The sequence below is a fragment of the Oncorhynchus masou genome, chromosome 5 (genome assembly GCF_036934945.1).
Source record: "Oncorhynchus masou masou isolate Uvic2021 chromosome 5, UVic_Omas_1.1, whole genome shotgun sequence".
NCBI lineage: Eukaryota > Metazoa > Chordata > Actinopteri > Salmoniformes > Salmonidae > Oncorhynchus > Oncorhynchus masou.
In genome coordinates, this window is record NC_088216.1 from 75277240 (window position 1) to 75293974 (window position 16735).

The 16735-nt window shown below is 44.2% G+C and overlaps 1 protein-coding gene across 5 annotated transcripts in view; it reads right to left on the reverse strand.

Annotated features, from left to right (window-relative positions):
• LOC135540247 (E3 ubiquitin-protein ligase TRIM62-like) overlaps positions 1 to 5315 on the reverse strand; it is a 44625-nt gene extending 39310 nt beyond the window's left edge. For 2 of the 5 annotated variants that reach the window (XM_064966789.1, XM_064966785.1), the window contains exons 1-2: positions 4822 to 5309; positions 3493 to 4074 (exon numbers count right to left, since the gene is read on the reverse strand). In XM_064966789.1, coding sequence (XP_064822861.1) covers positions 3493 to 3900 — 408 coding nt within the window. In that variant the 5' untranslated portion in view covers positions 3901 to 4074; positions 4822 to 5309. Of the gene's footprint in view, positions 1 to 3492; positions 4075 to 4821 lie in introns of all 5 variants that reach the window. The other 3 variants (XM_064966788.1, XM_064966787.1, XM_064966786.1) reach the window with 3 other exon arrangements.
• Between the last annotated feature and the right edge of the window lie 11420 nt (positions 5316 to 16735).

Genomic DNA, 16735 nt, shown 5'->3' on the forward strand with positions numbered 1-16735 from the left:
ATGAATGTGGATTACTGGACTGAACGCACAAACAAAGGAAGCTATTTTGACATGAATTATGGACATTATCGAACAAAGCGAACATTTGAGGAACTGGGATTCCTGGGAGTGCATTCTGATGAAGATCAAAGGTAAGTGAATATTTATAATGTTATTCTGACATGTGGGGCGGCAGGGTAGCCCTAGTGGTTAGAGTGTTGGACTAGTAACTGGAAGGTTGCAAGTTCAAACCCCTGAGCTGACAAGGTACAAATCTGTCGTTCTGCCCCTGAACAGGCAGTTAACCCACTGTTCCGAGGCCGTCATTGAAAATAAGAATTGGTTCTGAACTGACTTGCTTAGTTAAAGGTAAAATAAAAAAAATCTGTTGACTCCAACATGGCGGATATCTGTTTGGCTTGATTTGGGATCTGAGCACCGTACTCAGATTATTGCTTTTTCTAAAAGTTTTTTTGAAATCTGACAGCGGTTGCATTAAGGAGAAGTGAATCTATAACTCTGTGCATAATACTTGTATTTTCATCAACATTTTATGAGTATTTCTGTAAATTGATGTGGCTCTCTGCAAAATCACTGGATGTTTTGGAACTACTGAACGTAACGCGCCAATGTAAACTCAGATTTTTGGATATAAATGTGAACTTTACCAAACAAAACATACATGTAGTGTAACATGAAGTCCTATGACTGTCGTCTGATGAAGATCAAAGGTCAGTGATTCATTTGATCTATATTTCTGCTTTTTGTGACTCCTCTCTTTGGTTGGAAAATGGCTGAATGCTTTCTGTGACTCGTTGCTGATCTAACATAATGATATGTTCTGCTTTTACCGAAAAGCCTTTTTGAAATTGAACACTGTGGTTGGATTAACGAGAATTTTATATTTAAAATGGTGTAAAATACCTCTATGTTTAAGGAATTTTAATTATGATATTTCTGTTGTTTTGAATTTGGCGCCCTGCAGTTTCACTGGCTGTTGACAGGTGGGACGCTCCCACGTACCATAGAGAGGTTAACTCAGCATTACCAGGGCACGCTGTTCAAAGGGAACTTCTACCCAAAGGCAAAATCTTTGCACAGTACGTTTCTTTAAACCGCCCATCTGGTCATTGAATGCTAAAAGCATTTAACATTTATTTTGATGGAACTGAAAGACCCAAAATGTTGGCCAATAACATCCTCAAAGAGCAACATTTCTGTTCCCGTCATTTCACTGAGCTAAACAAGAAATTACTTGAAAAATGACGACTCTCAGAAAATACAATGACTCGTATTTGAAGTCACACTTATAAGAGACATGTTTGTTTCTGTATCTTCTCTCGGGGTCCTGTAGATCGGGGCAGCTTTTTACCCTCCTGCTGTAAAGTTAATACGAAATGTCACAGATCCCATTGGAAAAGGCTCCAAGGAGAGAGAGAGAAACTGTCCAAGAAGAACAGCATGTTGTACTAATGAATTATCTATTGAGATTACACTGCCCTGACCTTTTGAATGCTCCAAGGCAGCCTAGATGCACCAAGATGGACAGTTTCAAGGCTCCTACAGCTCAGCAGCAAGTAGACCCAATTGAACTAGAGAGAAGGACATGTGAAATAGCCTACCTAGCCTTTGATTGTCAGGTACTTTAAAAGAGAGGTTCTCTCTCCTCCTGAGTCAAGGAAAAAAATAAGTTTAGTATGCAATGAGGGGATAACATAAGGAACATTCAGAGCCTGCAGCCATCCCACAGACAGCCTAGCCTAATGCCTGTTGGACAGAAGAGGGATTGAAGAAATCATTTCAAACGGCACAAGTCTGGTCCTTTTTCAGAGCTCCCTCCCTGGTGTTGGCCAACCTACAGTGTTAATCATGTGCTCCAGTATCACAGCTCGGCTCTGGTCCAACAGTGGCTTGGGACAGAGAGTGCGTCTATAGTTGCCTTGAGTGTTGACGGATTCAAGGGTATAATACACAAAACAAATGGGATTGGACTGTTATACATACTGTAACAATGGAGTGCAAAGAGAAGAGAACAGGATTAGCTACAATGCCTGAGTTATGGGATTGTGTCTCTGTGGGACTAATCAAAGTACGGAAGAAAAGGCTAACGATATTCATTGACTGAGTTTGTGGTAATATTGGGAATATCAAAGGGAAATATATTGAATTGGATTGTTGCTCTACATACTCTAGCATTAGTCTATACAGAGATGCTATTCATTATTTTAGACTACATGTGTAATGCCATGATGTAACTAAATCAGCTGAATCGTTATTCTTTGTGAGCCCAAATGAAGGACAATTGTAGTGATGGAAATGTCATGGAAAGTGAGCCCATAAGGGTGGGGGAAACAGCTTGATGGGATTTCATAATGCCCGAAACAACATTGATAGAAAATAAACCACCACATATAAAAATCTGATATGTGCTTATTCAACCTGTTTACTCTGCCAGAGGGGCAAAGATGGTGTGTTCATTTGCAAATCAACGGTTGGTCCTCCAGCCCTTGGCAGAAGACGTTTGTTTAACCTATATTATAGTAAACCAATTGTCTTGACTGACAATAGCGTTCCTCTGGTGTTGTTAATCTTTTGAGGTAAACATCAAGGACAATACATCAACAAGTTCCCCTCTCAGAAAAGGGCACAGAGATCAATAGTCAGGTTGTTAACTGACCATCCTACTGATCCTTGACTTCGGCGATGTCATTTACAAAATAGCCTCCAACACGCTACTCAGCAAATTGGATGCAGTCCATCCGTTTTGTCACCAAAGCCCCATATACGACCCACCGATGCGACATGTATGCTCTCGTTGGCTGGCCCTCGCTTCATATCCGTTGCCAAACCCACTGGCTCCAGGTCATCTATAAGTCGTTGCTAGGTAAAGCCCCGTCTTATCTCAGCTCACTGGTCACCATAGCAGCACCCACCCGCAGCACGCGCTCTAGCAGGTATATTTCACTGGTCACCCCCAAAGCCAATTCCTCCTTCGGCCGCCTTTCCTTCCAGTTCTCTGATGCAAATGACGGGAACGAACCTCAACACAATATTGTTATTTATTTTGCTCCTTTGCACCCCAGTACCGCTACTTGCACACTCATCTAATGCACATCTATCACCCCAGTGTTTCATTTGCCATACTGTAATAATTTCGCCACTATGGCCTATTTATTGCCTCACCCCCCTTATCCTACCTCATTTGCACACACTGTATATAGACTTTCTCTATTGTATTATTGACTGTATGTTTGTTTATTCCATGTGTAACTCTGTGTTGTTTGTGTCGCACTGCTTTGCTTTATCTTGGCCAGGTAGCAGTTGTAAATGAGAACTTGTTCTCAACTAGCCTACCTGGTTAAATAAAGGAGAAATTAAAAAAATAAAAGCTCAGTTACAAAAGGCTTTCATTCCCCCCTAATTCAACTCCTGAGCCCTGGCTATGACTAACACTTAGAATTCTGGACACCCCAGGGTACTAGACGAGGAGAAAGGACTTCCAGTGGAACTGACCTGTATCTCCTCGTAGGCCTCGTCAATAGTGGTGACCTGGTGTTGCTCGTGTAAGGCTGGCTCATCACAGAAGAAGCATACCAGGCTCTTGTCGCTGAGGCAGAACAGCTTGACCTTCTCATGGTCCTTGCACGGATAGGAGCTCCTCTGCGCGTTGAGGATGGCGTCCAGCGGGAAGGCTGAGTAGCGCTCCACGATGTTGGACAACTTGAGGCTTGGGGAGAGAAGAGGGTCTGCAAAGGTCCTCCTACACTCAGGACAGTCTCGGGCACCGTGGGGCTCCTGCCTGCTCCAGTGCTCAGTTATACATTTACGGCAGAAATAGTGCTCACAGCCAAAACTGACAGGGTCCTGATAGATACTCAGGCAAATGGAACACAAAAGCTCGTCCTTCAGACAGCAAGCCATTTGCAAGCATAGAGGTTGAGATGCATCTGACTGCACACTGCTTGGGAGCAGAATGCACCTGGTTATATTTTTCAATACAGTGTTCTGGACTGAGAGATCACATCAGGGTTTGGTTCTTGACTGTCAGTTCAATGACACCCACTTCAGAATCTTGGCCACTATTCTTTGATCTTTCTGCAATGACAAAACACAGACATAGCCACTGTGGAGCAATCTAATACACAGACAGCAGCAATTCATACGTGTGTAACGTTATGCAAAAATATATACATCAAAGTAAATCTGATAAAGGGTTTAAGTAGTAAACCAGACATCTTTGGCATTCATCTCTTGGTGAGCAACAGCCAGCAAGGATAAGCTGTGGTCGCTGGAAGTTATGATTTTACCACTTGTTAGCTAGGAAATTTGAACCACTGTCAATTCTATGGCTTTTGAATCGCATACGTGGTAAAGCAAAAAGATTGAGCTATGTTTTTTTAACAGCATGGTTACATTCTCATTGTCTTCTACGACGATGGAGTCGCTCAACACAGCAACTGCAGTATTTGGACCTGTCCTCCTTTGGACACTGGCCGAATTAATGTCATAAGCTAGCACGTTAGCTAGCTACGCTTAGTAGGGGAGCTAACTTATATGTCCAATAATGACCCCCGGCTAAGAATCGACATGTCTATAAAAAATAAATAAAAATAAGTGAGATAACAAGCTCCCTTCATTTGCCATACAACTTATTTAACTCACGTTTGTTACCTGGCTATTTCTGAATTTCGTTTCGCTTGTCAGCTAATATTTTCAATTGCAAAACTGACAACGTTAGCTGTCTAATTCGATAGCTAGCTAACGTTAGTTGCCTTGCTGGCCAGCTGGACTTAAACATAGCTATCTGCCTTCTCCATAAGAAAGAGAAGGAGATCAACTTACCATAGCAAATCTCAAAATGTTACTTTAAATCATTTTGCTTTAAACGCAACCCTGTCTGATATTTTCCAAAATAATAAAAGAAAACCGCACCAGATCAAATTAACAATTTCAGACAGCCTCACTCACAAGCATTCACGGCACCCAAACTGACATCCACTGCTGCTCAGTCGATCTCACTCTCCTTCAGAAAGGAATGAAACACAGCAATAGAAACAAACCAACGCCTCCACCTGCGCGAACTATGGGTGTCACACTGACACATCAAAACTCTTCGTTCAATCTGTGGTTGCGGATTCACATACACATGTTATTTGCTTGAGTTAAAATTTAAAACGCATAAATGATTACGTACATACAAGTACACAGACGGAGGAAAAATATTGGCTACTACTGGAGATAAATGTTGTACCCCATATAAACGAATGGAATCGCGCAAACTTCCACGCGCTCAGCTGAAAGACAAAGATTAGTTCCGCTAGCACAGCAGCACTAACGTCAAAGACAGTAGACAGAGTTTCTAAACACAGAGGCACAACGTTGCAAGACTTCCGGGAAGGCTTACGAAACAGACCAAGCAGACTAGGCTGGGTTTGAGAAGGCAATGAGAGAAGTGAACGATTCTTCCTTAGCTGTTAATTTTCTAGAAATCTAAAGGCACAACCTAGATTCGAGTCAATGTCTGCCGAACGGTTTGTGCTGATTGTACTTTGATTGTGACCGCCGGTTAAATGGTGTCCCTTGAGAATGCAAGAACAAGATGTATGTCATGAGACGTGCAGCATATTCATTCGGAGACATATACTTGAAATATGGGGAAAACAGAGGCAGATGAGGTCTAAGAGAGAGAGGGAGGAAGACTGAAAAGATTTGGAGTGTGTCCTCAGATCTTCAAAAAGTTATACAGCTGCACCGTTGAGAGCATTGACTGGTTGTATCACTGCCTGGTACGGCAACTGCCTCCAACCGCAAGGAGCAACAGAAGGTAGTGCATATGGCCGAGTACATCACAGGGGTCAAGCTTTCTGCCATCCAGGACCTCTATACCAGACGGTGTCAGAGGACGGTCCTAAAAATGGTCAAAGACTCCAGCCACCCTAGTCATAGACTGTTCTCTGTGCTACCGCACGGCAAGCGGTACCGAAGCACCAAGTCGAAGTCCAAAAGGCTCCTTAACAGCTTCTAACCCCAAGCCATAAGACTCCCGAACAGCTAATCAAATGGCTACCCAGACTCTTTGCATTGGCCCCATATTACCTCAACTAACTTGTGCCCCTGCAGTTTGGCGAGAGACGACCATTAGACTTCTAATTATTTGTATTTTCAAATTAGAATACAATAACAACAAAAAACATAAACGACATTTATATTTTATATTTTGTTATTGGCAAATTCTAAAGATTTAATTAAATATTGGATTTCATGTTAAAAAAAAAACATATTGCATTTGGGGACAGATTTCAAATATTTGTTTTTGTGTATATATAATTTACCAGAGAGAATGAAGAAATTAACGACTAATTCAGTAGTTTTGTTTTCGTTTAGAAAATATCATATTGCATCTTTAATTGTAAATAATTGGGTCTTTATTAATTCAATTCTAAATGTAATCACTTAACTCACTCCAAAATAACTTCTCAGAGTCACACTTAAAAAAAGTGTATAATAGCTTCCCCTTATTTATTCCAGAAAAGGCATATGTCCTCTTAAGTCCATGAATTTAGACAACAAGATATTGCAAGGGGTGTATTTTGTGCATGGTTTTTAAAGTTAATTTATTTTACTTTATTTGATATAAAACATTTGTGTAATATCTTTCAGTAATATATGCATTCCAGAAGAATTTCCCTCTAAGGGAGATCTTGTTCATGGAGTGAAAGAGATCTTAAGAATGTATTGTTACATTTCTTATCCAGCAGAGGGCAACCTTCTAACATAAATTGTGAATCTATCTTCACATGTTCTCCAAAACACAAATTAGATTTTAAGTCTGAAGGTATTGCTTTCCCAATAGAATTACATTTTTATAATGTATTGGGAAGTTATATGTTTAGAATAACTTTCTATAAGAGAGTATAGTTCCTTCTTTATCAAATAAATCAAGCACAAATATATTTATTTTAAATAATTTAGGGAAGAATAAATACTTGTTTTTAACAACATCTTTGTTCCACATAAGTGTTTTGTGTGGGGAGAAGTTGTGAACATAATATAGATTCCAAGCTAAAGGGGCTTGTTCATGAAATTTGCAGTTTGATGGCAAATTTTGCTGCAGAATAGTTGCACTTCAACATAAATTGAAGATTAAATTAAATAAAAAATATGACCGTTAGACTACAGACAGAAGGGTTAAGCCAGACACGTCGCAGAGGCTATAAAGCTAAAGCATCCGTTTGGAACAACCAAATATGGTAGTGAGAGAAAGTCCAGTCGCATGTCGTGGGAGAGGATGAAACAGGGCCGACATTCTGCTAATGTTCTTATCGTTGAAACATCTGATCTCAATAAATGTTTCTGTTTCCAAAACTAGAATAAGTTATGAACACAGCGCACTAAGTTCTATAGACTTGTTTTTTAGAAGGAGTGCAAGGTCGAATTGAGTTTGTGCACACGTGCACTGCCCTCCTGCTGAACTTTTCCTCCTGTGGACTGAATCCCTGTTTAATGTTTAATTGTGCATTAATCTAAATGACCACATAGTTATTGTCAGTTCTCACAGTTCTCAGCTTACCACTCCCACAGCTGTGCTTCAACCAGCTCCTGAGTCTCAACTGGTTGCCACAGTTGTGCCATCTCCAGTGACTGAGGTTCTGCCGAACCCCTGTTCTGGACCCAATATTTATCCTTACCACCCTGCCTATTCACCTTGAGGGAGAATCCTACTCCTACTCCAGCTGACACCTCTGGATGTCAGTTGATCCATAATGCGGGAGCCCTGCCAGTCCCTGCCTGGTGAAACCTGCCGGTCTCAGCCCTGGTATTCTTGCTAGCCCCTCCAAACTGTTTCCTGCTCGTTCCAGACTTGGGAGACCCTTATGATGTCCCCATGGGGAACCCTCCTGACGTCCCCATGGGGAACCCTCCTGACGTCCCCATGGGGAACCGTCCCCATGGGGAACCCGTCCCCATGGGGAACCCTTCCCCATGGGGAACCCTCCAGTGGGGGACTTCCCCATGGGGAACCCTCCTGATGTCCCCATGGGGAACCCATTTCCTGATAAGCCAGGTCCCCCCATGGGGAATCCATGGAGCCTTAACAGTTCTAACAGTCAGTTTCTTAACAGGTCCCCATGGGGAATCAATTTCCATCAAGTGCAGACACATGACTTCCCCATGGGGAACCCTCCTGATGTCCCCATGGGGAACCCTCCTGACGTCCCAGTGGGGGACCCTGCTGACTGACGTGTTCAGTGTCCTGTCGTAAGAGACACCTCAACTTCTGCCCTACTAGGTCCTCAGTCCATAGCCGCAGTAGGTCCAGAGTATCTTAGCCCTGAGTTCCCTGATTCCCTTGTGGCTTCACCATTTCCTGATAAGCCAGGTCCCCAGTTTCCTATCCCAGTAGGCCCAGAGCTTTCATCAATCCATGGAGCCTTAACAGTTCTAACAGTCAGTTTCTTAACAGGTGCCTGTTGATCAATAATTGGAAGAATCAATTTCATAAATTCATCAAGTGCAGACACATCAGACCAACAAATATTTCTAACATCATCCACATAAGAGTCACAGCAAAATATTTTAGGCCCAGCTGTTGGAACTTTGTCTTTCCTGGATATAGCCACTATATTGTGATCACTGCATCCAATGGCTATGGATACAGCTTTAGAACAAAGTTCTACAGTATTAGTAAAAATGTGATCAATACATACCGTGTCCATTAATCACGGTACTCCATTCTGCTTGTTTATGTTTTATCTGTCGGCCCCAGCCGCACTCAGGCTCTGTGTGTAGTTAATCCGACCCTCCCTGCTTAGTCAACGCCATTTTACCTGCTGTTGTTGTGCTAGCTGATTAGCTGTTGTTGTCTCACCTACTGTTTTAGCTACTGTTTTAGCTAGCTCTCCCAATTCAACACCTGTGATTACTGTATGTCTCTCTGTAAGTCTCTCTCAAATGTCAATATGCCGTGTATACTGTTGTTCAGGTTAGTTATTGTTTTAGTTTACAATGGAGCCCCTAGTTCCACTCTTCATACCCCTGATACCTCCTTTGTCCCACCTCCCCACATGCGGTGACCTCACCCATTACAACCAGCATGTCCAGAGATACAACCTCTCTCATCATCACCCAGTGCCTGGGCTTACCTCCGCTGTACCCGTACCCCACCATACCCCTGTCTGCGCATTATGCCCTGAATATATTCTACCATGCCCAGAAAGCTGCTCCTTTTATTCTCTGTCCCCAACGCTCTCAGCAAAGGCGACCAGTTTTGATAGCCTTTAGCCGCACCCTCATACTACTACTCCACTCTGTTCCGCAAGGGTGATGTGGAGGTAAACCCAGGCCCTGCATGTCCCCAGGCACCCTCATTTGTTGACTTCTGTGATCGAAAAAGCCTTGGTTTCATGCATGTCAACATCAGAACGACACCATTCTCCTCCCCAAGTTTGTTTTACTCACTGCTTTAGCACACTCTGCTAACCCTGATGTCCTTGCATCATTGTGTCTGAATCCTGGCTCAGGAAGGCCACCAAAAATTTGGAGATTTCCATACCCAACTATAACATTTTCCGTCAAGATAGAACTGCCAAGCCGCTCTGTTGGGGAGGAGTTGCAGTGTACTGCAGAGATAGCATCTGCAAACCAAACTATTTAATGTCATACTTTCCAGGTCCATACCCAAACAGTTCGAACAACTAAAACAGGAAAGGAAAAGGGTGACCTGATATTATTGTTTTATGCACAACAAAATCGTGACTTAAAAAGCACAACAATACCTGAATCTGTTTCTCAGCATGTGTCCATTGATGCCTCCTCTGAAGTCCTGTTATCAGACGGGGTTAGAAGAAACAAAAACCTAGTTATTTCTTTCTGAATGAAGTGCAGACCCAAAACCACCTATAAGAATCCAACTACAGAAGTATGTCCTCACATATACATTCAGCCAAGACCATCTGGAGCTGTTCTTCAATGCAGTGAGATCTGGTATGTTTTGAACTACCTTGTCTTGTCTCAGGATGACACCACCATCTGTCTTTACAGGAGGCTGGAAATACAACCCAAACACAGGGCAGTTCCAGGCTGCATTCTGCCGCCCTCTCGCAAGGTGTGGGGTGAAGGCAAGGATAACAGGCAATGTGGTTGGCCATGACTCCACTGACTTCTTCCGTGTGGCCTCCGATAGAGCAATGACACCAGCCATTGGGGACAAGAAAGTAGAGTCTCCCTAAACCAATGAGCCTGGCCTGGTCACTGTCGCCACCAACACCACAGATGAAGGCGCTAATAGGTGCCTTGTTAAAGGGCACATCAGCAGATGTATCCCCTGTTCAGCTCGGGGATTCAAACCAATGAACTTTTGATTACTTGCCCTAACCGCTAAGCTACTTGCCGTCCCCATCATCTTTATGTTAAAGCAACACATTACTGAAACACAAATTGCCATTGACAACCACCATTACACACGAATCATCACACTCATCCCCGACATCTACTCCAAACTCAGGAAGCATCACATCCTCAAATGACATACAGTAACAACAAAATCCACAAAACTAACAGGTTCAACCTAAACAAGAGCATCATCTTTCAGGCCAGTAACTTAAAAAAAAGATATATATATTTTTTTTAAGTAAAATGTTTAACCTTTATTTAACTAGGCAAGTCAGTTAAGAGCAAATTCTTATTTTCAATGACAGCCTAGGAACAGTGGGTTAACTGCCTTGTTCAGGGGCAGAACGACACATTTTTACCTTGTCAGCTCTAGGATTCGATTGAGGCCAAGTCATAGCCAGTCACTAGTTGTCTCCTTGTGGAGCCTTATCCCCCGGGCCATAATGAATGCATTTGTATTTAATGTCGTTTATGTATTAGCTGATCATTTTGTTAACATCTTTGGTGCCTATAATGTTACATAATCTGCATTTGGCTTAATTCAAATGTGTACCTACAGGTTAGCTAGCAGCTAATGTTTTGTTTTAATTTCCTTACCTACAACTTTCTCAAGGACAAACTCAATGCACCACATAATGTTAGCCTACTTCAAAACTGTCCTCCATATCGTGCAAGTTAGCTAGCTAGGTAACGTTAGCTAGACCATTGAATTTTTATTCTGGTTTAACATTACTTTTATACCCAGGCATTATTGAAGGTAATGTAATCACAAACGTTAGCTAGACAGCTCTAGCTAGCTAACAGTAACTGTATAAGGCACAACACATAGACAGTTAGCTAGCTAGCAAGCTTGCGAGGTAGCAAGCAACCTAACCCTAATGTTATCTACAGTGTCTTCGGAAGTATTCATGCCCCTTGACTTATTCCACTTTTTTTTTGCCTTAATTCAAAATGGATTGAATATATTTTTCTCTCTCACTCATTTACACACAATACCCCATAATGACAAAGTGAAAACATGTTTTTAGAAATGTTTTATTTATTGAAAATAAAATACAGAAATATCTAATTTAACATAAGTATTCACACCCCTGAGTCAATACTTTATAGAAGCACTTTTGGCAGAGATTACAGATGTGAGTCTTTCTGTTTAAGTCTCTAAGAGCTTTGCACACCTGGATTGTACAATATTTGCACATTATTCTTTAAAAAATTATTCAACTTCTGTCAAGGTGGTTGTTGATCATTGCTAGGCTGCCATTTTCAAGTCTTGCTATAGATTTTCAAGCTGATTTGAGTCAAAACTGTAACTAGGCCACTCAGGAACATTCAATGTTGCCTTGGTAAGCAACTCCAGTGTATATTTGGCCTTGTTTTTTTTTGGTTATTGTCCTGCTGAAAGAAGAACTTGTCTCCCAGTGTCTGAACCAGGCACTCCCTAGTTCTTGCTGATGACGAGCATACCCATAACATGATGCAGCCACCACCATGCTTGAAAATATGAAGATGTCACGTTCTGACCTTAGTTCTGTTATTATATCTTTGTTTTAGTATGGTCGGAGCGTGAGTTGGTTGGGCAGTCTGTTTGTTATTCTATGTTGGTTTTTGAGTTCGGCCTAGTATGGTTCTCAATCAGAGGCAGCTGTCAATTGTTGACCCTGATTGAGAATCATACTTAGGTAGCCTGGATTTCACTTTTGGGTGGTGGGTGTTTGTTTTCTGTGTGAGTGTTTGGTCCACACGGTACTGTTTCGGTTTTGTATATTCACATCATTGTTTATTGTTTTGTTTGAGTGTTCTATTGTCTCTATTAAAAACATTATGGACACTTACCACGCTGCATTTTGGTCCTCCGATCCTTCATACTACTCCTCTTCATCAGAAGAGGAGGACGAAAACGCTTACAGAAGAGTGGTACTTAGTGATGTGTTGTGTTGGATTTTCCCCAAACAACGCTTTGTATTCAGGACAAAGAATTAATTTATTGGCCACATATTTTGCAGTTTTACTTTACTGCCTTATGCAAACAGGAGGCATGTTTTGAAATATTTTTATTCTGTACAGGCTTCTGTCTTTTCACTCTGTCAATTAGGTTAGTATTGCAGAGTAACTACAATGTTGTTGACCCATCCTCAGTCTCCTATCACTGTTATCAGGGAACAGCCATTGTTACCTGCTATTGGTCAGTTCCGGTGTTATGAGACTGAGGGTCTCTCGACACAGATTACTTGTTTACATAGCAGGTTGGGATAACTATTGAGGCAGGTTAGGATAATTAACGTGGCAGGTTAGGTGAATTAGTGTGGCAGGTTTGGTGAATTAGTGTGGCAGGTTATGAGACTGAGATTAAGGTTAGGAAAAGGGTTAGGCTTAGCTACAATGCTACAGTTGTCAACAACTGTTGTCCCCGATGCAAAATAAATGGCCACGGACCACTGGCGAGCATTAATAGGTTTTTACTTGATATCAAGAAAGGTTAGCATAGCATTTTCGCTAATCCTAACTCTTTTCCTATCCTTAACCTCAGTCTCCCAACCTGCTACATTAATTCTCCTAACCTGCTATGAAAAAGTCACTTCGGTATCAAAGTGGCGTGAAAAGAGTTTTTCCCTAGCGGAGTAGAAAGATGCCTAAGGGGAGTCCCTACTTCTGTTTTTCAGGGGAAATGGAAGTTTGGTTTACACCGATACAGTATTTTCAACCTGAAACATCCGCTTTTTTCAAACACTGCTAAGAGTGTTGGTTTGGGGAACATTGTCAGCAGAGAAGGGTGCAATTGCGGCACAAAGGAACCCGTCTTTATACTTCTATTGGTACATTTTTAAGCTATGACTCCGGTACACAGCCGGAAGGCCGGGCTGCATAGAATGAACTATAATGTAGGATGCCAATTGCCGATAAACCCCACAGAAGAAGAAGGGCAGGTGTTCGGCAGGTATTAGCAAAGGACATTGGGTGCTAGCTAGCAAGGACTCTGGTACACAGCAGGCGGGATCGGTAACTACCTAGCTAGCTAGTAGACTGTCCTTCGCCCCCTCTTGACGAGCACTGCTTTCCCGCAGTTTTGTTAATCGCGGCGAAGGCAGGTATTCAACAGGCGGGAGTGAAGGACACTGTGTGCTAGCTAGCTAGCTAGCTACACTGAACATAAATAAAAACGCAACATGCAACAATTTCAAAGAGTTACAGTTCATATAAGGAATCAGTCAATTTAAATAAATTAATTCGGACCTAAACTATGGATTTCACATGACTGGGAATACAGATATGCATCTGTTGGTCACAGATATCTTTTTTTTAAAGGTAGGGGCGTGGATCAGGATACCAGTCAGTATCTGGTGTGACCACCATTTGCATCACACAGCGCAACACATCTCGTTCGTTGACCAGGCTGTTGATTGTGGCCTGTGGAATGTTGTCCCACTACTCTTCTATGGCTGTGCGAAGTTGCTGGATATTGGAGGGAACTGGAACACGCTGTCGTACACGTCGATCCAGAGCATCCCAAATATACTCAATGGGTGACATGTCTGGTGAGTATGCAGGCCATGGAAGAACTGGGACATCTTCCAGGAATTGTGTACAGATTCTTGAGACATGGTGTCGTGCATTATCATGCTGAAACATGAGGTGATGGCGGCAGATGAATGGCGGCAGATGCCATCTGACAGGTACAGTTGAAACCGGGATTGATCCGTAAAGAGCACACTTATCCAATGTGCCAGTGGCAATCGAAGGTCAAGACCCTGGTGAGGACGACGAGCGCACAGATGACATTCCCTGAGACGGTTTCTAAAAGTTTGTGCAGAAATTCTTTGGTTGTGCAAACCCACAGCTTCATCAGCCTTCCAAGTGGCTGGTCTCAGATGATCCCTCAGGTGAAGAAGCCGGATGTGGAGGTCCTGGGCTGGCATGGCTACACGTAGTCTGCAGTTGTGAGACCGGTTGGATGTACTGACAAATTCCCTAAAATGGCGTTGGAGGCGGCTCTGGTGGACATTCATGCAGTCAGCATGCGAATTGCACGCTCCCTCAAAACTTGAGACATCTTTGGCACCGTGACAAAACTGCACACTTTAGAGTGGCCTTTTATTGTCCCTAGCACAAGGTGCACCTGTGTAATGATCATGCTGTTTAATCATCTTCTTGATATGCCACACCTGTCAAGTGGATGGATTGTCTTGACAAATTATAAAATGCTGGCGAACAGAGATGCAAACAAATTTCTGCACAAAATTTGAGAGAAATAAGCTTTTTGTGCTCATGAAACATGGGATCAGCACTTTACATGTTGCGTTTATATTTTTGTTCATCATACTTCTTCAGTTCCATCCTTTACACTCAGCGCAACTCCAAAGACAACCACGTTGATAGGCATAACGGCAGATCTCCTCTTCGTCTGAAGAGGAGTAAGGATCGGACTAAGATGCAGTGTGGTAAGTGTTCATGACGATATGAACAAAATTAACACAAAATGAACACTCGAACAAAAACAATAAACGATAACGTGAAATCTACAAAAACCGAAACAGTACCGTGTGGCGACAAACACACACACGGAAACAAACACCCACAAACCAACAGTGAAACCCAGGCTACCTAAGTATGATTCTCAATCAGAGACAACTAACGACACCTGCCTCTGATTGAGAACCATACTAGGCCGAAACAGAAACCAAACAGAAAAACAATCATAGATTGCGCACCCCAACTCATGTCCTGACCATACTAAATAAAGACAAAACAAAGGAAATCAAGGTCAGAACGTGGGCATCTGTCCGCGGTGGCGGCTCTGAAGCGAGACGTGGACCCCACTTCACCATAGTTCTGGTGCGCCTCTTAGCCCACCTTCGTGGCCTCTTTAGAGCGGCGACCCTCGCCGCCGATCTTGGACTGGGGACCCACGCCACGGGTCCCGAATGGACGGGAGACTCAGGCAGTGCCGGACAGGCGGGAGACTCCGGCAGCGCCAGACAGGCGGGAGACTCCGGCAGCGCCAGACAGGCGGGAGACTCCGGCAGCTCCGGACAGGTGGGAAACTCCGGCAGCTCCGGAGTGAAGGGCGGCTCCGGCAGCTGCCAGCTGGCTGACGGCTCCGGCAGCTCCCGGCTGGTTAACGGTTCTGGCAGCTCCCGGCTGGTTGACGGCACTGGCAGCTCCCGGCTGGCTGACGGCTCGGGCAGCTCCCGGATGACTGACGACTCTGGCAGCTCCTGGATGACTGACGACTCAGGACAGACGGGAGACTCTGGCGGCTCAGGACAGGCGGATACTCTGGCGGCTCAGGACAGGCGGGAGACTCTGGCGGCTCAGGACAGGCGGGAGACTCTGGCGGCTCAGGACAGGAGGGAGACTCTGGCGGCTCAGGACAGACGGGAGACTCTGGCGGCTCAGGACAGACGGGAGACTCTGGCGGCGCTGGACAGGCAGGAAACCCTGTAGGCAGAAGACGGAGAGACAGCCTGGTGTGGGGGGCTGCCACCGGAGGGCTGGTGCGTGGAGGTGGCACTGGGTAGACTGGACCGTGCAGGCGCACTGGAGCTCTTGAGCACCGAGCCTGCCCAACCTTACCTGGTTGAATGCTCCCGGTAGCCAGGCCAGTGCGGCGAGGTGGACTAGCCCGCAATGGGCGGTGCTGGCGAACCGGGGACACCATGCGTAAGGCTGGTGCCATATACGCCTGGCCCGAGGAGACGCACTGGAGACCAGATGCGTAAAACCGTCTTCATGGCACCTGGCTCGATGCCCACTCTAGCCCGGCCAATACGAGGAGCTGGAATGTACCGCACCGGGCTATGCACTCGCACCGGGGACACCGTGCGCTCCACCGCATAACACGGTGCCTGCCCGGTCCCTCTCGCTCTCTGTTAAGCGTGGGAAGTTGGCGCAGGTCTCCTACCTGAACTCGCCACACTCCCCGTGTGCCACCCCCCAAGACATTTTTGGGGCTGCTTCCTCATACCGGCGCCTCTCTGCTTTTGCTGCCTCCAGCTCTGCTTTGGGACGGCGATATTTCCCTGGCTGAGTCCAGGGTCCTTTGCCGTCCAGAATCTCCTCCCATGTCCAGGAGTCCTGTGTACTTTGCCGCTGCTGCTGCTGCCTGTTACCACTCTGCTTGGTCCTTGGTTGGTGGGTGTTTCTGTAACGGCAGATCTCCTCTTCGGACCACGATGCAGCGGGTACGTGTTCATGACGATATTTTATTAAAGACAAAATGAACACTCAATCAAAAACAATAAACGATAACGTGAAGTCTACAAAAACCGAAACAGTACCGTGTGGCGACAAACACACACACGGAAACAAACACCCACAAACCAACAGTGAAACCCAGACTACCGAAGTATGATTCTCAATCAGAGAC